At 40.4% G+C, this 22,078-nt stretch overlaps 1 protein-coding gene across 3 annotated transcripts; it reads left to right on the top strand.

Annotated features, from left to right (window-relative positions):
* The first annotated feature begins 1,575 nt into the window (after nt 1-1,575).
* On the top strand, nt 1,576-20,689 carry ZNF75D (zinc finger protein 75D). 3 transcript variants are annotated; one of them, XM_037039008.1, is made up of 6 exons: nt 1,576-1,843; nt 4,570-5,073; nt 6,297-6,489; nt 7,136-7,227; nt 7,557-7,683; nt 19,746-20,689. In XM_037039008.1, the coding sequence occupies exons 2-6, from the start codon at nt 4,627-4,629 to the stop codon at nt 20,453-20,455; spliced, it is 1,569 nt and encodes a 522-aa protein (XP_036894903.1). In that variant the 5' UTR covers nt 1,576-1,843; nt 4,570-4,626; the 3' UTR covers nt 20,456-20,689. The 3 variants fall into 3 exon arrangements, with proteins under 3 accessions (XP_036894903.1, XP_036894904.1, XP_036894905.1); XM_037039009.1 differs by having other exon boundaries at nt 6,297-6,393; XM_037039010.1 differs by lacking the exons at nt 6,297-6,489; nt 7,136-7,227.
* Nucleotides 20,690-22,078: the final 1,389 nt, after the last annotated feature.

Here is a 22,078-nt window from a genome sequence, read left to right on the forward strand (position 1 = left end):
TTCATCTGAATTCTCTTATACATACTATTCTGTATTAGTATCTTTAGAGTCTTCCCCAAAGACAATAGTGTGATTAATCTGTCATACTCTGTTTGGAGTATGTTATTTTGTTATTTGTCTTATTAAGAAATATTATCCTGATTGCTATTGGCTTGTGAAATTCCCACAGCATATTTGTGCTAAATAAATTGCTAGGATTCTAGAAGTTTTTAGGTTAGCAAAGAGTCACTTCCCAAGCCAGAACTCTCTAATAGTCCTCACAAATTCTCAGTATTTATAGTATAAATGTCCCGTAGCTGTTCCACATGTTCTTACCGATGAACCCCAGCAAGGACCCTCAGCTGCTGGGGCTGCTAACTGCTTCTCAACAACAGGTGTAGTGGCATAACTTATTTCATGCTATAAGAAAGTAACGTTTTATATGAAACACATGGACTTAATATACCAGAATTTGGCCTTTATAGACTAACTTACACAAACATTGAGTAAATTTTGTTAATGTCAAATCTAGTTTCCAGTTTTACTGAAATGTGAATTCACGTTTACAAATGGTGAGCTAGTTTAAAGAACTTAAAATGAGGCTTAAATAGTATTGAACACTGACTGGCTACAGTTAATTGTATCTAGATTCTAGGAAAAATAAATGATACTGGAAGTTGAAAAAAAGAAAGTAACGTTTTTCTTTGTCATAAACAAGTGGATTAAAGCTACTTAAGTCATAAACAAGTGAGTTAGAAATCTTGTTAAACCTATACACAACAATATGGACAATTTTTGACTAAATGGTTCAATTCTAGGTTTGGAGACACTGGTATACTCCAGTTCTTAGAAAAATAATTCATTCAGAGAACAATGCTAAACATTACAGGAGATGTAAGATAAAGAAAGGTTCCTGTTTCCGAGGGAAGCATAATGTAGTATAAGCAGCACAGGATATGACAAGAGACCTAAATTCCTGTCTAAAATCTGTCACTGGTCATGTCCTACAGCTCATGTACATTCTTTACATGCCAAAGAGGAATATAAATGAAACCTATATTATGAGAGTAAAGCCTGCCTAACAAGGATGTGCCAATGAATCAGAAAAGGGTTTTTAAAACATCAGGGACAGTGGCTCCCTAACCTAGCCAGGGACCTGACCAGGACCAAACTGCTTCTACTCAAGGAGCCTCAGGAGAAGCCAAGTGAGGTGAGGTTGTCTGCACAAAGGGCCGCTGGCTGCCGGAAATCGATGCAGGAATAATCTGAACAAGCAACTCTTCGCTTAAATCGGGGATAAGAAATCGAGATCCTGGCACCTGTTGTCAGTAGGCTACATCACTCTCAGGCGAACAGTGGCTCTCAGGGCTCCTCTGAGTCTCGAGCAGGCTTCGAGACCCGATGGCATTAACTGCTTTTTGCGTCATGGGCTGAACTGGAGCAGAAGGCCAGTTCCTTCCGGGATGGAAAGGACCCGCAGGACGGTTCCTGGCAGGCTAGGCTGAAACTGCGCAGGTGGAGGAAAGGAGATAGACGGCTAGGCGTGGCTGTCATAAAACCACCGGAAGCAAATCTCCCTTTTCCGGTTGCGGCCGGTCCACAGTCCGCGACCCCAAAATGGCGAATTGGATTATAGTCTCTCAGAAATAAAGGGATCCGGTGGGTGACTGATCTTCCAAGGTACCTCCCAAGCGCTCCCAAGTCTTGGTGCTTCACTCGCCGGATATCACATGTTCCGGACACCGCCTCCGTAGTGGCGCAGGCACCAAGCGCTTTCTCCCCAGAATAGCCCAGAGGCGTGGCTATTTCAAAGTCTAGCAAGGAAGAGGGAAGTGGCGTTCAAGGAGGCCAGAGCTACGTGAAGGTAATCAAGAACCCCGATTTTCCCTTTGTATTCAGTGTGGAGAGCCTGAGAGATGCCAGCCGCACGTGCTAGTTGCAGCCTGCAAGGTGGTGGGAGCGTGGGGTAACCGGGGACGCAGCCTTCCCCAGTTCGCGGTGGCATCATTTCCAGGCGGCACCAGTTAGCCTGAGAGCAGGCGGGACCTTTTCCCAGCAAGGCCGGCGTTCAGGCTCTTATTTTAACATCTAACCTCCGGAAGAAATTTCTTGGTACTTTATGTGCAAATATCATCCAGGGATGCTGCTGAAGCACACTCAGAGGCTGCCCGCGTGCAAAGGGCTTATGGTCACCCTTGTGGTCGATCCAGAAGGTGTAGCGAACTTGTGGTGGGGTACTGGCCAATGATGTTTTCCACTGCACCCAGGGAAATTTTCCAGTTTCCGCTGACTTAAATCCTTGGGGAAAGGTGCATTACAGCTTTTGCTGATGTAAAAATACAGGTGGTCTTCCTGTACTTCCCGAGCCTTGGTAAGCACCAAAGAACCAACCATTTCTTTGAATACCAGTGGCATCCTCTAAAGAAATTTGTTGCTCTTTTTGCTGGACACCTCAAGGGAAATCAGATTTTCAAGGGTATCCTCAGCCTTGCTTAAAGATCTGTTATGATCATGAGGAAATGTGGAGTCAGGGGAAGGGGTACCTTTACTAGACCCCTCCTGTCTCAAGAATTTTAACCATCACCTTTTCATTCCTTTTTTTACAATCTGCCATTTGTGTGTATCATAAACAGATGTAAGTTTTTTCAGTAAAGTAAGCAAGAAATTTAATACACAGGTATGAATTTTCACAGCACCCTTTATAAAGTCATCTCCAAAAGTATCAAAAAAAAGTGTTATGGACATCTGACTGCTTTGTCAAGGGATATTTGCTCTCCTCAGAGGTTACGTTTACCCTGATTACTTTACTTCTTTTCTGATCTTCCTCTCTCAGTTTTCCTTTCAGTGTTAATGCAATGGAAAGGAAACTATTGAATGTTCTGTGAAGTAGAGGTTTCAGTCTTCATAAGAGAATGAAAAGGCATAGAAGTTATTTTCCACCTGACTAAAGACAAAAGATTGGGATGATCTGTTAAAATTTATAGAAACTCAAATATGCCCTATTTGTGAAGATGGAACAGGAAGCACACAGGTTAAGTATTGGATAGTGTCAAAGCTCTTTTTAGCAAATGAGTGCCAGGTTTTTTTTACCTACCAATTTTTCAAAGTCTTTTAGCAAAAAATTATCAGTCGACATCTGTATTCTCTGAGCTGTGCTTTCTTTCAAAGTCGAATAACATAAAAGGAGAGAAATATATGTTCTGAAGTAAGCTGTCATCATGTATGCTGTAATACTTGTCCGTTGATATTAAGGAGGAAGCAGAACAAGAATTTTTCTGTTCATTCTTCTCTGGTAATTATAAACAGCAAGTAAATATGTGTGTCATGTGGCTTTCATCTTTTTTTTGCTTTTATTTTTTTTCTCAAATTTTTTATTTAATTATTTTTCAAGTACAGTTTTCTGCTATTACTCCCATCCCATCCCACTCCCGTGTTCCCCCCTCCCTCCCATTTCCACCCTTCTCAGTTGTTGTCCATGTATCCTCCTCTAAATCTCTCCCCTATTTCCCCCGAAATTCCCTCCCCTCTCCCCTCTGGTCACTGTCAGCCTGTTCTCTATTTCAGTGTCTTTGGTTATATTTTGCTTGCTTGTTTGTTTTGTTGCTTAGCTTCCTGTTAAAGGTGAGATCATATGGTATTTGTCCTTCAACACCTGGCTTATTTCACTCAGCATAATGCTTTCCAGTTCCATCCATGATGTTGCAAAAGGTAGGAGCTCCTTCTTTCTTTCTGCCGCATAAAATTCCATTGTGTATATGTACCATAGTTTTTTGATCCATTCATCTACTGACGGGCACCTGGGTTGCTTCCAACTCTTGGCTATTGTAAATTGTGTTGCTATGAACATTGGGGTGCATAGGTTCTTTGGGATTGGTGTTTTAGGGTTCTTAGGATACAATCCTAGCAGTGGAATTGCTGGGTCAAAAGGCAGGTCCAATTTTAGTTTTCTGAGAAAATTCCATACTGTTTTCCATAATGGTTGTACCAGTCTTCAATCCCACCAACAGTGGACCAGAGTCCCCTTTTCCCCACACCCTCTCCAACATTTGTTGTTTATTGCTTTGTTTATGATAGCCATTCTCACTGGTGTAAAGTGGTATCTCATTGTGGTTTTAATTTGCATCTCTCTGATAGCAAGCGATATTGAGCATCTCTTCATGTGTCTCTGGACCCTCTGTATGTCCTCCTTGGAGAAATGTCTGTTCAAGGCCTTTCCCCATTTTTTAATTGGGTTAGTGTCTTCTTAGAGTGAAGTCGTGTGAGTTCTTTGTATATTTTGGAGATGAAACCTTTGTCTGAGGTATCATTGGCAAATATGTTTTCCCATACAGTTGGTTGTCTTTTTATTTTAATGCTGTTTTCTTTAGCTGCGCAGAAGCTTTTTATTTGGATGAGATCCCATTTGTTTATTCTTTCCTTTATATTCCTTGCTCTAGGGGACATGTCAGTAAAAATGTTGCTGCGTGAAATATCTGATATTTTCCTGCCAATGTTCTCCTCTAGGACTTTAATGGTGTCACGGCTTATATTTAAGTCTTTTATCCCATGTGGCTTTCATCTTGACATGTACTTTTTCTTTCCTTCCCTCAGTGCCCTTGGAGAGAAGATCCATTCAAGGCCTCAGCTGTCAAAGGTAGCACCAGGAAGATGTCACACATAGGAGAAAAACTTTTCCTAGAACAAATTATGATGAGACATCTGAAGGTGAATGAATGCTTATACCCACATGTGGAGGCATTGTGGGAACCTAAGGGGTCTGTTAAAGAGATCTCTGGTCAGAATAAGAAATCCAGCCCACAGGTGAACAGTTTTGGTCCTGAGAGTGCTCGCCAGCACTTCCGGAGCTTTTGTTACCATGAAGCAGCTGGACCATTTGAGGCTGCCAGCCAACTTCAGGAATTATGCCATCAGTGGCTAAAGCCAGAGATCTACTCAAAAGAGCAGATCTTGGAACTACTGGTGCTAGAGCAGTTCCTGACCATTTTGCCCAGGGATACCCAGAACTGGGTGCAGAAGTATCATCCACAGAGCATCAGAGAAGCTGTGGCCCTAGTGGAACGTTTTCAGAGAAAACCTGGTGGAATAAGTAATGAGGTGAGAAAAAAAATTCCTTACATGTACAATTAAATAGGGTAAATGTGGATGTCTTTGGGGGTAGTTAATCAAGGAGTGAGATGGGTTAGGTCACTCTTCCCTGGTTCCTTTAGGACAATTAGATGGGATCTGAAGTCACAGATATGCAGCAATAGTCTATACAGGTTTCAGAGCTCCTGGAAGTCTTTCCTGGCCTTAAAAAAAGAAATACATTTCACCCATTTTAGGGCCAGTGCACATTAAGGGTGTGGGCCTAGTCTGGCATGGCCAAGGATACATGACTTGATTTCTTAGAAACAGAGTAATAAAAGGCAAAAAAGATTTGGGGAAAGGGGGAAAAGTCTGGAAAAAAACAGACAGCACTTAGAGATCAAAGGAGAGAGAGGGTAGCAAACAGAAGTATAAAGCAAACAACTGTAGGGAGACTGCAGAGGAGGAGAAGAAATAGAAAAAGTGGGAAACAGGTATGGAAAGAAGAAAAATGCCAACAGAAGTAAAGAGAATGAAGATGTTGAGGGGTAGAGCCTTCAGTAGTACAAATGCACATCTCTGGGCTAGGGGAAGAGCCTCCATTGCCCTCCTTTAATGGTCCTGTCCTAGTCTTTGCTGGTTAATGGGGAACCAAATAATAGATGGCAGCATACTTCCTTTCCTTTAGAACCCACCTTGAGGAACATAGGGCTGGACGTATTTTTGTGTTTTACTACAACTGAATCACATGGAGGGAGGTTAGAGCTCAACTTTCCCCTGTTTTTTCCCTATTACATCCCCATTCTCCATGAAATCCTCCCCCAGCCATGAGGTGATAGGAAAATTTGTCAAAGAGGAAAAACCTTTTTATTCAATGCCTTATTTTTTAGAGAAAACTAAAAGATAGAAATGTACTTAGGCGAGGGTCTAAGTCAAGGAAACAAGCCAGTAAAGGCAGTATGAGGAACAGGCAGCCTGCCCCCATTCTGCTAGTAGCCTGAGCTCTGACTGTATGTGGAGGGGTGAAACTTGGCAGCAGTCACAGTTTTTCATTTTATCCTAATTTTCCCAGGTGACATAATTCTTTTGTGAGAAAAGGATGGCACAATACCTTTTAGGTTTTTTATTATTTTAATGTCACACACACCCCAAATCTGGACTCTAGTCTTGGATTCTATTCTTGTTCATCCCTCCACCACCACCCTTAAACCACAAGTAAGTTCTGTGCTAATGACAATGGGGATTATTTCTAGGTCACAGTCCATGACCTGGGAACGGAGACAGTGCTCTTGGGAGGAACACCAGTGATCCCAGGCTTTAAGTGGAAGCCAGCAGAGCCCCAAGCAATGGGTATGTTCCAGAAAGAATGTTGGAATACATTTCAAATACTAAAAGAACAGCTGGGCTGGAAAACTCACAAAGAAACCCAGTCTGTATATGAAAGAGGTGAGGAGCTTCATAATCTCTTCTTGGAGCTATGATAGTAATTGGTTCAGTTAGCATATCATAGGAATATTCTAGGTGCCCAACCATGGTAGCAGTTAGGATGTCTCTCAGGTGGGAGTACTATAGGTCAGTGGTGGGTGAAGGTGAGGGTCAGTCTGGGGTACAGAAATATCCAAACCACAGAATTCTGGTATTCGCATCATGGACCTTGTTCCTTAGAAATTTGAGAGAATAAGGTGGAACAGGGATAGGAGGATAAATTGGGTCAGAATGGCAAAATAGGAAGAGAATTTTGCACCTGGAAAAACTAAAAAGCAAAAGTGTCTCACATTCCCTGCCACGTACTGGAGGGCTCAAGTCTTTCCTTTTCAAACACCTTTAATTCTTGCCCAGGAAAAAATAGTGGATTTTCTTTTAATAATTTCTCATGGAATCTTGGGAAACAGTCAACTGGGGAACTAGTTTTATGGAGTGGTGGATATTTGGTCCTTACTTACCAAGAGAGGACCACTTTGGGCATTACACACACATAGTTTTGAAGGTGAGCCATCTTTACTTAAGGAATCCTGGCAATTTATATTTTAAAAATCAGCTCAGGATATTCATAAACAGAAAAGAGAAATTTTCTGGCTCTTTCCACCCACAGCTGTGCCTACTCAACAGATTCTAGCCTTTTCTGAGCAGAAAAACACCCAAAACTGGAAGATGGCATCTGAGCTCATCTTGCCTGAATCCCAGGTGAGCTGTACATTCCAGATTTTTCAGGGAGCCTGAATATGATCTTATCTCTGTTTTCCTCTGCTACCCAAGACCCACAGTGCCCAGTAGGTGTCTGAGCCAAGTTTGCCACAGATGTCCTCTAGGCAACTACACTTGGCACAGTAGGAATTGGGCACCTCCCACGCTTGTTTACTGATCTCCTTGCTTCCTTTCTTTTCTTCTACTCACTTTTTTCCCTTAAATTTTATATTTAACTTAAGTGACTGCCCTACCATGTAATTCAGAAATGGGTGATAGTATGGCTTCTGTAGTGGCAAGTACTAACTAAAACCCATTCTCTTCTTTAGAGTTTGTTGACATTTGAAGATGTGATTGTGTCTTTTTCTGAGGAAGAATGGGAATTACTGGACCCTACTCAGAAGATTCTCTACTATGATGTCATGCAGGAAAACTATGAGACCATCATCTCTCTAGGTAAAGATTCTTTTCCTTTGTGTAGAAGTTGAATAATCAGTTATGTCCTCCTTTCCTCTCCATTCCATTCTAAATGATGGAAAATGCTCTTCTGTGAGAGAGTCCCTGTGTTCCAGTAGCTGGTTGGTTCTCAAGCTGATGATGTGGGGAAAAAGAAAAGCATATCCAGATCACCTAGAGCCAAAATTTTCAACCTTTTTCATCTCATGGCACATATAAACTAATTACTAAAATTCTATGGCACACCAAAAAATATATTTTTGCCAATCTGAGAAAAAATAGGTATAATTTTCATTCATTCTTAATAGATAGCTATTGTTGTGTTGCTTATTGCCATTTTTTAAAAGATTTTTTAAAATTTATTTGTTTATTTTTAGAGGGGGAGGGGAGGAGAGAGGGAGAGAAATGTCAATGTGTGGTTGCCTCTCGTGTGTCCCCTGCTGGGAACTGGCCTGCAACCCAGGCATGTGCCCTGATTAGGAATTGAACCATGGTTGTTTGTTTCCCGGGCCTGTGCTCAATCCACTGAACTACACCAGCCAGAGCCTTATTGTCATTTTTTAATTGATAGTTTAAGGGGAAAGAGGTCAGTGCCCCTGACTAAAGAGTCAGGTATTGCATGTTTCAAAAATTCTTTTTTTACTTCTTCTAAGCATATTTTATTGATTATACTATTACACTTGTCCTATTTTTTTCTCCCCTTTATCCACCTCCTCCTTGCATCCCCTTCCCTCCAGCATTCCCCACCTTAGTTCACATCCATGGGTGGTACATGTACATTCTTTGACTTCTCCATTTCCTATACTATTCTTAACCTCCCCCTGTCTATTTTGTACCTACCATTTATGCTTCTTATTTCCTGTACCATTTACTCGATTCTACCTTCTCCCCTATCCACTGATAACCTTCCATGTGATCTCCAGTTCTGTGATTCTGTTTACGTTCTAGTTGTTTGCTTAGCTGTTTTTTTTTTTTTTGGTTCAGTTGTTGATAGTTGTGAGTTTGTTGTCATTTTACTGTTCATAGTTTTGATCATCTTTTTCTTAGGTAAGTCCCTTTCACATTTCATATGATAACCGCTTAGTGATGATGGATTCCTTTAACTTGGCCTTATCTGGGGAGCACTTTGCCTTTCCATTCTAAATGATAGCATTGCTGGATAGAGTAATCTTAGATGTAGGTTCTTGCTTTTCATGACTTTAAATACTTCCTTCCAGCCCCTTCTTAGCTGCAAGGTTTCTTTTGAGAAATCAGCTGACAGTCTTATGGGAAATCCTTTGTAGGTAACTCTCTCCTTTCCTCTTGGTGCTTTTAGAATTCTCTCCTTATCTTTAATCTTGGCTAATGTAATTGTGATGTTCCTTGATGTGTGCTTCCTTGTGTCCAACTTTTTTGGGACTCTGAGCTTCCTGGTCTTCCTGAAGTCTATTTCCTTTACCAGACTAGGAAAGTTCTCTATCATTATTTTTTCAAATAAGTTTTGAGTTTCTTGTTCTTCCTCTTCTTCTTCTGGCACCCCTGTGATTTGGATATTGGAACATTTAAAGTTGTCCTGGAGGTTTCAAAGCCTCTCCTAATTTTTTAAAATTCTTTTCCTTCATTATGTTCTGGTTGAATGTTTACTTCTTCCTTGTGTTCAAAATTGTTGATGTAAGTACCAGTTTCCTTCCCTTCACTGTTGGTTCCCTGTATATTTTTCTCTATTTCACTTTGCATAGCCTTCACTTTTTTGTCTATTTTGTGACAATGTGCAACCATTTCTTTGAGCATCCTGACTACTATTGATTTGAACTCTGCATCTGATAGGTTGGCTATCTCTTCATTGGTTCATTCTATTTTTGGAGTTTGGTCTGTTCTTTTATTTGGGCCATATTTCTTTGTCTAGGTACACACCTGTTATGTTGTAAGGGGCAGAACCTTAGGTACTCACCAGGGCAGGGCAACCCTCTTTGCTGCAGGGGGTTGCTTTGTTATCAGAGGGGAGGGGAGGAATGGCGGAAAAGGTACAGGGAATAAGCAGCATAAATAGTAGGTACAAAATAGACAGGAGGAGGTTAAAAATAGTATAGGAAATGGAGAAGCCAAAGAACTTATATATACGACCCATGGACATGAACTTGGGGGGGGATGCTGGTAAGAGGGGGTTGCAGGATGTATGGATGGATGGAAATAGTGAGCATTATACTAAGTGAAATAAGCCAGGTGATGAGGGACAAATACCATATGATCTCACCTTTAACTGGAAGCTAATCAACAAAAGAAAAGAGCAAGCAAAATATAACCAGAGACATTGAAATTAAGAACAATCTGACAGTAACCAGATGGGAGGTGGGAAGGGATAATGGGGTGAAGGGTTTTCAGGAAATGCTATAAAGGACACATAGACGAGACCAAGGGGGTGGGGTGAAGGGTTTTCAGGAAGTGCTATAAAGGACACATGGACAAAACCAAGGGGGTGGGTTGAAGTAAGGGAGGGAGAGAAGTTTGGCTGGGGTTGGGGAGAGTGCTGGGGGGGAAATGCAGACAATTATAGTTGAACAATAAAATAATTTTTTAAAAAACAGGAGGAAAAATGAGACAACTATAATAGCATAATCAATAAAACATACTTTAAAATCAGTCAATCAATCAATCAGTCTTGAAGCATGCCCTGGCAGGTTTGGCTCAGTTGGTTGGGCGTCATCCCACAAATTTGGGGTTGTACGAGAGGCAACTAATCAATGTTTCTCTTTCACATCGATTTTTCTCTCCTTCTCTTTCTCCCTCCCTTCCCCTCTCTCTAAGATATTTTAAAAAATTCTTGCAGCACACCAGTGTGCCTCTTACAACTGACCATTTGAGTATCACTGATCTATCTAGGGAGCTTTTTTACAGATGCACATTCTACTTCTTTATTCTAAAAAGAACTCTCGATTCATCATACCATACTCCCCGCCCCACCCAGAAAACCTGTTCTTCTCATATCTTTTCCATCACAGGAAAGGGCGCAGTGATTTACCCAGTTGCTCAGGCAAAAAAACAACTCAGTCTTTTTTCCAGTCTTTCTGTTATTCCCCCCAACAGGTCCATCAGCAGTCTTCAAAATACATCCTGAATATGAACATGGATGGCTCAACCTCTTCCGCTCTTTTTAAATATTTTACTTATTTATTTTTAGAAAGAAGGGAAGGGAAGGAGAAAGGGAGGGAAACATCAGTGTGTGGTTGCCTGTCTTGTGCACCCTATTGGGGACCTGGCCCACAACCCAGGCATGTGCCCTGACTGGGAATCAAACTGGCGACTCTTTGGGTCACAGGCTGGCACTCAGTCTACTGAACCACACCAGCCAGGGCTCCCACTTTTTTTTTCAATTGAAAAAATTTATTTTAATTGTTGTTCAACTACAATTTTCTGTCTTTTACTCCCAACCCAACTCACCCCCCAGTGTTCCACCCTCCCATTTCTACCGCCTTAGTTGTTGTCCATGTGATCTTTATACTTGTTCCTGTAAATACTTCTCCTTTTCCCCTGAAATTCCTTCCCCTCTCCCTTCTGGTCACTGTCAGCCTATTCTCTATTTCAGTGTCTTTGGTTATATTTTGCTTGCTTGTTTGTTTTGATGTTTAGGTTCTTGTCAAAGGTGAGATCATATAGTATTTGTCTTTCACCACCTGGTTTATTTCACTCAGCATAATGATTTCCAATTCCACCCATGCTGTTGCAAAGGGTAGGGGCTCCTTCTTTCTTTCTGCTGCATAGAATTCCATTGTGTAGACGTACCAAGCTTTTGGATCCATTCACTTACTGATGGGCACCTCAGTGGCTTCCAACACTTGGCTATTGTAAATTGTGCTGCTATGAACATTGGGGTGCATAGGCTCTTTTGGATTGGTGTTTTAGGGTTCTTAGGATATAATCCTAGCAATGGAATTGCTGGGTCAAAAGGCAGATCCATTTTTACTTTTCTTAGAAAATGCCATACTGTTTCCCATAGTAGTTGTACCAGTCTGCAATCCCACCAACAGTGCACTAGGGTTCCCCTTTCTCCCCAAACTCTCCAACACTTGTTTGTTGCTTTGTTTATGATGGCCATTCTGACCGGTGTAAAGTGGTATCTCATGGTTTTAATTTGCATCTCTCTGATAGCTAGCAGTATTGAGCATCTTTTCATGTGTCTCTGGATCCTCTGTATGTCCTCCTTGGAGAAGTATCTGTTCAAGTCCTTTGCCCATTTTTTAATTGAATTGCTTGTCTTCTTAGCATGGAGTTGTGTAAGTTCTTTGTATATTTTGGAGATTAAACCTTTGTCTGAGGAATCGTTGGTAAATATGTTTTCCCATACAGTTGGGAAACTTTTTCTTTTTATTTTAATAAAAATAGTTCTCTTTTTATTTTAATACTGTTTTATTTAGCTGTGCAGCAGCTTTTTATTTTGATGACATCCCATTTGTTTATTCTTTCCTTTATGTCCCTTGTTCTAGGGGACATATCAGTAAAAATGTTGCTATGTGAAATATTGAGATTTTCCTGCCAGTGTTTTCCTCTAGGACTTTAATTGTGTCACAGCTTATATTTAAATCTTTTATCCACCTAGAATTTATTTTGGTGTATGGTGTAAGTTGGTGCTCGGGTTTCATGGTTTTTGCATGCAGCTATCCAGTTCTCCCAACACCATTTGTTGAAGAGGCTATTTTTACTCTATTTTATGTTGCTGTCTCCTTTGTCAAATATTAATTGACTATAGAGACTTGGGTTTATTTCAGGGCTCTCTATTCTGTTCCACTGATCTATGTGCCTGTTTTTATACCAGTACCAGGCTGTTTTGATTACAGTGGCCTTGTGATACAGTTTGGTATCAGGTATTGTGATCCCTCCTACTTTGCTTTTCTTTCTCAAAATTGCAGCAGTTGTTCGGGGTCTTTTATGGTTCCATATAAATTTTTGAAGTGTTTGTTCTATGTCTGTGAAATATGCCGTTGGTACTTTACTAGGTGTTGCATTGAATCTGTAAATTGCTTTGGATAGTATGGACATTTTGATAATGTTAATTCTTTCAATCCATGAACATGGTATATGTTTTCATTTGCTTGTGTCTTCCTTCATTTCTTTCTTCAGTGTCGTGTAGTTTTCTGAGTACAGGTCTTTTACCTCCTTGGTTAGGTTTATTCCCAGATATTTTATTTTTCTTTTTGCTGTATCAAATGGGATTTTTTTTCTTGATTTCTGCTTCTGCTGTTTCATTGTTGGTATACAAATATGCCTTTTATTTCTGGATATTGACCTTGTATCCCACTGTTTTGCCAAATTCACTTATTAGGTTGAGGAGTTTTTTCGTGGAGTCTATAGAATTTTCTATGTATGCTATCATGTCATCTGCAAATAGTGACAGTTTTGTTTCCTCCTTTCTGATTTGGATGCCTTTTATTTCCTTTTCTTGTCTGATTGCTGTGGCTAAAACTTCCAATACTGTATTGAATGGAAGTGGTGAAAGTGGACAACTTTGTCTTGTTCCTAATCTTAGTGAAAAAGATTTTAGTTTTTGCCCATTGAGTATGATGTTGGCTATAGGTCTCTCATATATGGCCTTTATTATGTTGAGGAATGCTCCTTCTATTCCTATGTTGCTGAGTGTTTGTATCATAAATGGGTGCTGTACCTTATGAAATGCTTTTTCCACATCTATTGATATGATCATGTGATTGTTGTCTTTGCTTTTGTTTTTTTAATTGAACATTTTATTTTTTATTATTTTAAAAATATATTTTATTGATTATGCCAATACAGATGTCTCATTTCCCCCCTTCATTCCCTTCTACCCTGCACACTCCTCCCCCACCATTCTCCCCTTTCATTTATGTCCATGTGTCACAAGTTGTTTATATTCTATATTTCCCATACTATTCTTGCCCCCCCATTTTCTACCTACTGTCTATGCTGCTTATTCTCTGTACCTTCTCCCCCCTTCTCTTCCTCCCATTCCCCTATTGCTAACCCTTCATGTGATCTCCATTTCTGTGGTTCCACTCCTGATCTAGCTGTCCTCTTAGACTACTTTTGTTTTAGGTGTGGTGGTTAATAACTGTGAGTTTGCTGACCCTTCGCTGTTCATATTTTTATCTTCTTTTTCTTAGATAAGTCCCTTTAACATTTCATATAATAAGGGCTTGGTGATGATGAACTCCTTGAACTTGACCTTATCTGAGAAGCACTTTATCTGCCTTTCCATTCTAAATGAAAGCTTTGCTGGATAGAGCAATCTTGGCTGTAGGTCCTTGTCTTTCATGACTTGGAATACTTTCCAGCCCCTTCTTGCCTGGAAGGTCTCTTTTGAGAAATCCGCTGACAGTCTGATGGGAACTCCTTTGTAGGTGACTGTCCCCTTATCTCTTGCTGCTTCTAGGATTCTCTCCTTCATTTTGGTCTTGGCTAATGTAATTATGATGTGCCTTGGTGTGTTCCTTCTTGGGTCTCTTTGGGACTCTCTGAGCTTCCTGGATTTCCTGGAAGTCTATTTCCTTTGCCAGACTGGGGAAGTTCTCCTTTATTATTTGTTCAAATAACTTTTCCACTTGTTGCTCTTCCTCTTCCCCTTCTGGTACCCCTATAATTCGGATATTGGAATGTTTAAAGATGTCCTGGAGGTTCCTAAGCCTCTCCTCATTTTTTTAAAATTCTTGTTTCTTCATTCTGTTCTGGTTGAATGTTTCTTTCTTCCTTCTGGTCCACTCCATTGATTTGAGTCCCAGTTTTGTTTCCATCACTATTGGTTCCCTGTGCATTTCCCTTCATTTCAGTTAGTTTAGCCTTCATTTGTTCCTCTAATTTGTGTCTAAAATCAGCCAGTTCTGTGAGCATTCTGATCACCAGTGTTTTGAACTGTGCATCTGATAGGTTGGCTATCTCTTGGTCACTTAGAATTATTGCCTCTGGGGCTTTGAGCTGTTCTTGAGCCATAATGTTTTGGTCTGTTCGCACCTGTTTGGTATTAGGGGTGGAGTGTCAGGTGTTCACCAGGGCGGGGTGACCCAGTTGCTGAGTTGTGACACTGTATATGGGGGTGGGGTCAGAGAGGGGCAGGGGCATTTGTTCTGCTCTCTCTCTTGGGTTTTGGTCCCTTCTGCTGCTGCTTGCAAGCAAACAGTGCCCTCCTGGTGCTGGCTCTCGGGTTTGTGGGCCTGTGCACCCTCCAGGACCCTGTGGGTCTCTCCAACAAACTCTCTGTGAGCCTGGAAACTTTTTCTGGCACCTCAACCCCGAAAGTTTTTCCAATTGGTGCTTTTAGCCTTTAATTCCCGTTACTGGGGCCGTAGCCAGGGCATTCTGTCTCACTGCTCACTCCTTCACCTGGTTTATCTGAGTATGAATGTGTGACTGTGGTCAGCCAGCTGCCTTGCACCTCCACTGGGTCCACCCGTTGCCACCCCACACCTGGGATGTGCCACCCGCCGCCTGCATTCCTGGGTCGGTCTGGTGGCTTTTTCATGCCGGACCCTGCTCTGGCAGCCACTGATTCCACCCCTCTTACCGGTCTGGCTGAATGGTTTGTTGTCAGACTTCCGTACAGTTCAATTTTCTGTGTTTTGGTTGCGTTTTTTGTTACTAAAACTTTGTTGTCTTTAAACTTGGTTGTGTGAGGAGGCACAGTGTTTCCACCTATGCCTCCATCTCTTTGCTTTTGTTTATGTGATGTATTACATTTACTGATTTGTGAATATTGTGCCCTCCTTGCATCCCTGGGATTAATCCCAGTTGGTCATGGTGTATGATCTTTTCAATGTATTGTTGGATGTGGTTTGCCAATATTTTGTTCAGAATTTTAGTGTCTATGTTCATCAGCAATATTGACCTGAAGTTTTCTTTCCTCGTTGTTTCTTTATCTGGTTTTGGGATTAGGATGATGCTGGCTTCATAAAAAGGATCAGCTGTGCAGGAGCTCAACCCGAAGAGCAGGACTTACTTCAGTGGGGCTCTGCTCCCCACTGAGTCCATACCTTGAGTGTCTTTCTTTAGAAATGGTTAGATATGATGCTTCAACATGGTCTGAAGCTAGCCACTGGGTACACTGGCTCCTGGGTCTCCCTGAAGGTTCAGGCTAAGATCAACTGCCACTTGTATTCTACCTGGGGCCATCTGGCATGAGTTACAAAGCAACTTTCAGATGACCACTACCTGTGATGGGCTTGGAGGTGCCCAGTTGAGGCCAAGCTGCTAACCAAGGCTGGCTGCTGGTAGTGCCAGGCCTGAGGCCACTTAATGAGAAGTACAGGGCACACTGAGGCCAGATGATGCTTGTTTTAGAGATGTTAGGAAAGTCTAAAGCCTGAATCAAGATATGCTATTCATATGGAAAAGCCATGGAAACAACTTGGATGGGCCTAAAAGTTGTGTGGGGTGGGTAAAACAGTATGAGCTTGGTTGATGGAGTTTCAGATATGGCACCCACCTGCTGGCTCTGTGAGGGGTGGGAGGCTCATCAAAGAACTATGACCTCTGCCAGCACTACTGTCTGGGAGAAAACTGTTCACCCAGTGCTCTCCCTGATGATGGATAATTCACTTCTGTCCCGTATGTGTCTGGTGCCTTTCAAGCTGTTGCCATAGTTCTAGAGCTCAGAGACAGTGAGTCTGAATAAATCTGTGCATGGCCTCTTTGAAAGGAACTGGCTGGGAGTCCAGCAATTTCTGTCCTCCACAGCTACAATCCCCACTGGTTTTTATAGCCAGAAGTTATGGGGACTTACCTTCATGGCGCTGGGACCCTGGGCTGTGCGGCCTGGTGTGGAGCTGGCTCCTCCAGGGGTACCTCTGCAGCTGAGATATTCTTCCCAATTTTTATGCATCACACATGAGTGTGGGTCCAGCCCATTCCTTGTCTTTGGTCCTCCTAACAGTCTTGATGTGGTTTCTTCTTTAATTCCCTAGTTGTTGAACTTCTGTTCGGCTAGATTTCAGGCAGTTCTAAATGATGGTTGCTCTGTAGTTTAGTTGTAATCTTGATGTGGTTGTGGGAGGAGACTAGTAACAAGTTTAATCTACACTGCCATCTTGCCCAGAAATTGCCCTTTCTTTTTGGCTTACCTTATAGTAATAGTCACAACTTCCATTACTTTGTTGAATAAGAGTAATGAGAATACACATCCTTGCCTTGTTTCCACTTTTCATGAAAACATTAAGTCTTTCACCATTACCTATAATGTTAGTACAGAGGGGTTTTTTTGTTGATAGTCTTTGTTAGTCTATATAATTCCTGAGTTTCTTAGTGTTTTTATCATGAGTGGATGTGAGATTTGTCAAATAGTTTTCTGTGTCAGTGGATAAGATTATGATCTTTCAAAGTTTACTGATATGGTGGTTATACTGATTGATTTCAAATGTTGAACCAGCTTAGCATACCTGCAATATATCCTACTTGATCATGATATATAATTCTTACATATTGTTACATTCAGTTTGTCAATATTTTGTTGAGAATTTTTTCATTTAACTCAATGGGAGATGTTAGTTCATAGTTGTCTTTTTTAGAGTATCGTCTTTGTATGATTTTGCTATCAGGGTAATGCTGGCCTTATAAAATCAGTTGGATAATATTTCTTCTCTTTTCTGGAAGAGATTGCATAAAATTGGTGTTAATTCTTTAAATATTTGGTAGAATTGTCCAGTAATACCATATGGACCTGGAGATTTTGTTTTTGTGGAAGCTTTTTAATTATGAATTCAATTTCTTTAATGGTAATGGTTCTATTCAGATTATCTATTTCATATTGGTTGAATTCTGATAGTTTATAGTTTTTGAGGAATTGGTCTATTTTCCTCTAACTTTTTTAATTTATGGACATAAAGTTGTTTATAGTACTTCCTTATTATCTTTTTAATTGCTGTGGAATGCATAATAATATGCCCAATTCCCTTACTGATATTGGTGATTTGTATCTTTTTTCTTTTATTTTTGTCAGTCATGATAAAGGTTTATCAATTTTTTTAAGAGCAAGCTTTTGTTTGATTGTGATCTCTGGTCTGATATTTATTATTTGCTTCCTTCAACTTGCTTTGGGTTTTTTTTCTTTTTTTGTAGTTTCTTGAGGTAGAAACTTAGATTATTTATTTGAGACCTTTCCCCTTTTCTATTATTAGCATTCCAGGCTGTACATTTTCCTCTGAGTACTTCTTTAGCTTCACTACACATATTTTGATATATTGTAATTTCATTTTCTTTTTTTAGGGTTCACTTTTTATCATTGACACTATTACAACTGTCTCTTGTTACCCCCTCTTTGTCCACCTCCTCCTATCTCCCATCCCCCTTCCCTAGCCTTCACCACACTATTGTCTGTGTCCATGGGCTCTGCGTATATGATATTTGGTTAATCTCTTCAACTTCTTTTATCCAGTCCCTCACACTCCCATCCCCTCTGAGATCTGTCAGTCTTTTCTGTGTATGCATGCCTTTGGTTCTATATTGTTCATCAGTTTATGTTGTTTATTAGATTTCACATATAAGTGAGATATGGTATTTGTCTTTCTCTGTGTAATTTCATTTTCATTCAGTTATGTTTTTTTTAATAACTGGAAGTTTTAAAAAAAATTTTCCTTTTACTCTAGACAGAGGGGAAGGGAGGGAGAAAGAGAGAGGATGAAACATCAATGTAAGAGAGTAACATTGATTGGTTGTCTCCTGCATGTGATCCTACTGGGGACTGAACCTGCAACTCAGGCATGTGCACAGACTGGGAATCAAACCAGTGACTTTTCAGTTTGCAGGATGATGCTCAACGTCCAGCCAACTGAGCCACACCAGCCAGAACTCAACTATGTATTTTTAAATTTCTTTTGAGATTTTTCTCTTTAAACCACAGATTATTTGGAAGTATTATTTAATTTCATATATTTATAGATTTTCCTGTTTAGTTTAATTTCATATATTTATAGATTTTCCTATTTAGATGTTTCTGTTTTTTGAACTTTATTGTGATTACATTTTTGTCAGATTGTTTTTTCTCACACAAGTTGTGATTTTCCGGGGGGGGGGCGGTTCTCTGTGTGATGGCTGCTTTTTTTATTGTGTCCTGATCATTTTGTCTATTATATTGGAGAGTCTGGATCTCATTTAAATATTTTAAGAGATTTTATTTATTTATTTTTAGAGAGAGGGGAAGGGAAGGAGAAAGGGAGGGAGAGAAACATCAGTGTGTGGTTGCCTTTCATATGCCCCCAACTGGGAACCTGGCCCACAACCCAGGCATGTGCCCTGACTGGGAATCGAACCATCAACCCCTTGGTTCACAGGCCAGTTCTCAATCGACTGAGCCACACCATCCAGGGCTAAATATTTTCATTTAATGGGAAATCACCATGTTTTAGCTTAGCATATAGATTCTTTCTTACTTTTGTGAAGTATGCTTCCAATGACAGTTTAATTTTCAGAGACTTTTTGGTATTTCCTTGATTTACATAGTGCTGCTAGGGCACCCTTTTGTTATCCCTGCTGGTGTTCCCTGAGGGTAAGGAAGGTACTTATCTAGGCCAGAGTGTCCCTCAGTGGTAATGGGAAGTCTCATACCCAAAGGGATAAATAGGCTTCCTGGATCAGGCCATTTTTTGTGCCTAGGTACCTCTTGTTAGTTCTGCCTGCCCATTTGGTGTCTTCTTATGGGTTCTGATGTTGTCAGAATGTTTCCCATTCAGACTGGTAAGGAATAAGCCTGTGCAGGAAGCCTCTGCTGCTAGGTTGAGAGGTAGAAAACACTAGATGTGGGTTGCTTTCTTCTGTTGGGTGTGGGAATGTAAGACACTTTATGTTATTCTCCTCCTGGGGTACCAAATTGTTTTGTCTTCTTTTTAACACTTTAAATTTCTCTGTTTGTTGTATGTTGGGTTTGTTGTTGGACCTAGCAGGGAGGATCAGAAAGAAATGGATCTATGCAATTTTGTTCAGGTTGGCCCAGAAATCACTTATTCCAGTGTTTTTTAAAAGCAGTCATCATTGATTTTTTTTTTTTTTGCTTCATTCCTAGTTTTCTTGTTCTGGGACACAGATATCTGATTCTTCTTTTTTTGCCTGTTTGTTTTTTGTTTCCCCCCCAACAGGGTTAAAGCTCAAAAATGACACTGGAAATGACCCATCTATATCTACTTCTACATTAGAAATACAAGCATCAGGATGTAAAGTATTAAGAAAGGCCAGGATGAAAGTTGCCCAGAAAACAACAAGCAAAGAAAATCATGGTGGTACACACAGGGTACGGAAACGGCCTCGAGCTTTTCTGGGGAAAAAGAGAAAGAAACTTTCAACTTGTAAACAAGAACTTTCAAAACGTCTGGATCTTCATGGGAAAGGCCATGCAGGAGAGAAACCTTTTAAATGTCAGGAATGTGGGAAAGGCTTCAGAGTCAGCTCTGACCTAATTAAGCACCAGAGAATTCACACTGAAGAGAAACCCTATAAATGTCAACAATGTGATAAGAGGTTTAGATGGAGTTCAGATTTAAATAAGCACTTAATGGCGCACCAAGGAATAAAACCATATAGATGTTCATGGTGTGGGAAAAGCTTCAGTCATAACACAAATCTACACACACACTTAAGAATTCACACAGGAGAGAAGCCCTTTAAATGTCATGAGTGTGGGAAAAGATTCATTCAGAACTCTCACCTTATTAAACACCAAAGAACCCACACGGGTGAGCAGCCTTATTCTTGTAGCATATGCAGGAGAAATTTCAGCAGGCGGTCAAGCCTTCTTAGACACCAGAAGCTCCACAGGAAAAGGGAATCATGTCCAGAGTCTCCAGTCTGAAGAAAGTCAGCATATGGAGCTTGACCCTAGAGGTGATAAAAGAATACAAAATTTTGAAGCAGCCAATGATAGGATTTTGTCATCAACAGAAAATTTGGGAGGGGAACATGTCATGCTTCACATAAAGGAATCTAAGCTGTCTCTATTACTCAGCATTGTATCTTCAGTGCCTAGTGCAAGATGGATACATAATGAGTACTTTATAAATAAAAGAATGAAAATATAACCATCCTATATCTCTTGTTATCTATCTATATATCTGTCTAGTTACCTTCCTAACACTCTTGATCTAAATTCTTCAGGTAGATATGAGGTACTCAATGAATGTATGATGGCCATTAGTCCTACTCATTATTTCTCAGGAGAGATGGAAAATAAGAATATTCAGGTTCTCTAAGGGAGGTCACACAGTTTCTATGGCTATTATTCTGTCTGGATAAACAGCTCAAGGAACTTTATTCTGTAGCATCAGTAAGAGAGGATTCACTGTTTGCCCTGGGAGAATTCCCATTCTAGTTGCCTCTCCCGTAAACACCCACTACTGCAATATTTTCTGTTAAGGAATTCCAAGCTGCAAGTGAAGGCCTGAATGTCAACACAGACCTAGAGACCTTGCAAGTACTTGATATCTCTCTTTCTGTTGGTTCTCAACACAGGTTTATAGAATGAAATGGTGAAGGAGGTAGTCTGGGCCCTCATATGGGTATCTGTCTCTCTAAAAAGCATAGAGCAGTGGTAAATGGTCTTTTTTTCACTTTAACTATGTGGACTGGAGGTTTTCAAATTGGTGCCACACTGTTCCAGAGTCTAAAGGGGGGCCCGGTATTATAGGTGTTCAGCACAACCCCATACACCTGGATGCTCTGCAGGAAGGTCTGGGGATTTTGTAAACTAATTTACTAGGAATAGCGAGGAGAACCCTGTGGCTTCATAGCCTCAGTGCACAATAGATATCAGGAGTCAATGTCCAGAAGTGTCACATCAAAGTAAGGTCTGTGGCTTAAAATGGTGGCCCCATTAAGAGTTAAGTCAGGTAGAAACTTGATGTTTTTTCTTCCCCATTGGCTTCAGTGATTATCTTCTGAGAACCAATGTGATGTCAAGGGAAGTTGATCCTAGTTTAAGATGTTGACCGAAGCTATCTATTGATTAATAAAATTTTATCTTTTTATAGAAATGGTATGTTTCATATTAAATTTGAACATTAAACAAAATTAGCAAATTATTTACAGATGGCCATTGTTAACTTGCTTTGAAATAGATCTCTTCAGATTTTTTTCATCAAGAAATTTCTCTAAGCCATCTTTTGGTTTTGTAAAATGTAGGTAATTCCTTCCTCTCAGGGCCCCTGTGAGTATTAAATGAGACATGTCACTATGCCTAACACTGATGGACCACATACATGTTCCATAAACATTTGGAACATTCTTCATCTTTCAGCTAGTTGTTTTAAATCAACATTGTCTGCTTGTTTAGATTTTAAGCATCCCTAATTAATGGTGTTTTCATCATTTCCACCTGGCTTTTGAGCCTCTTCATGATTGCCTGAATGGTAGCCTTCTGGTATGACATTCTTTTCTGAGTTGCTTCTCTCTACTCATTGTTAAATCATAAGCTAATGTC

Source organism: Sturnira hondurensis, unplaced genomic scaffold, assembly GCF_014824575.4.
Source record: "Sturnira hondurensis isolate 20B ecotype Veracruz unplaced genomic scaffold, ASM1482457v3 Scaffold0024912, whole genome shotgun sequence".
NCBI lineage: Eukaryota > Metazoa > Chordata > Mammalia > Chiroptera > Phyllostomidae > Sturnira > Sturnira hondurensis.

Bases quoted from the DNA above. Each gene is read 5' to 3' on its own strand.
- ZNF75D (XM_037039008.1), top strand. From the start codon at position 4,627: ATGTCACACATAGGAGAAAAACTTTTCCTAGAACAAATTATGATGAGA. The intron at 6,490-7,135 runs GTGAGGAGCTTC...TTCCACCCACAG, and splicing joins CCAGTCTGTATATGAAAGAG to CTGTGCCTACTCAACAGATT. The intron at 7,684-19,745 runs GTAAAGATTCTT...CCCCCCCAACAG, and splicing joins TGAGACCATCATCTCTCTAG to GGTTAAAGCTCAAAAATGAC.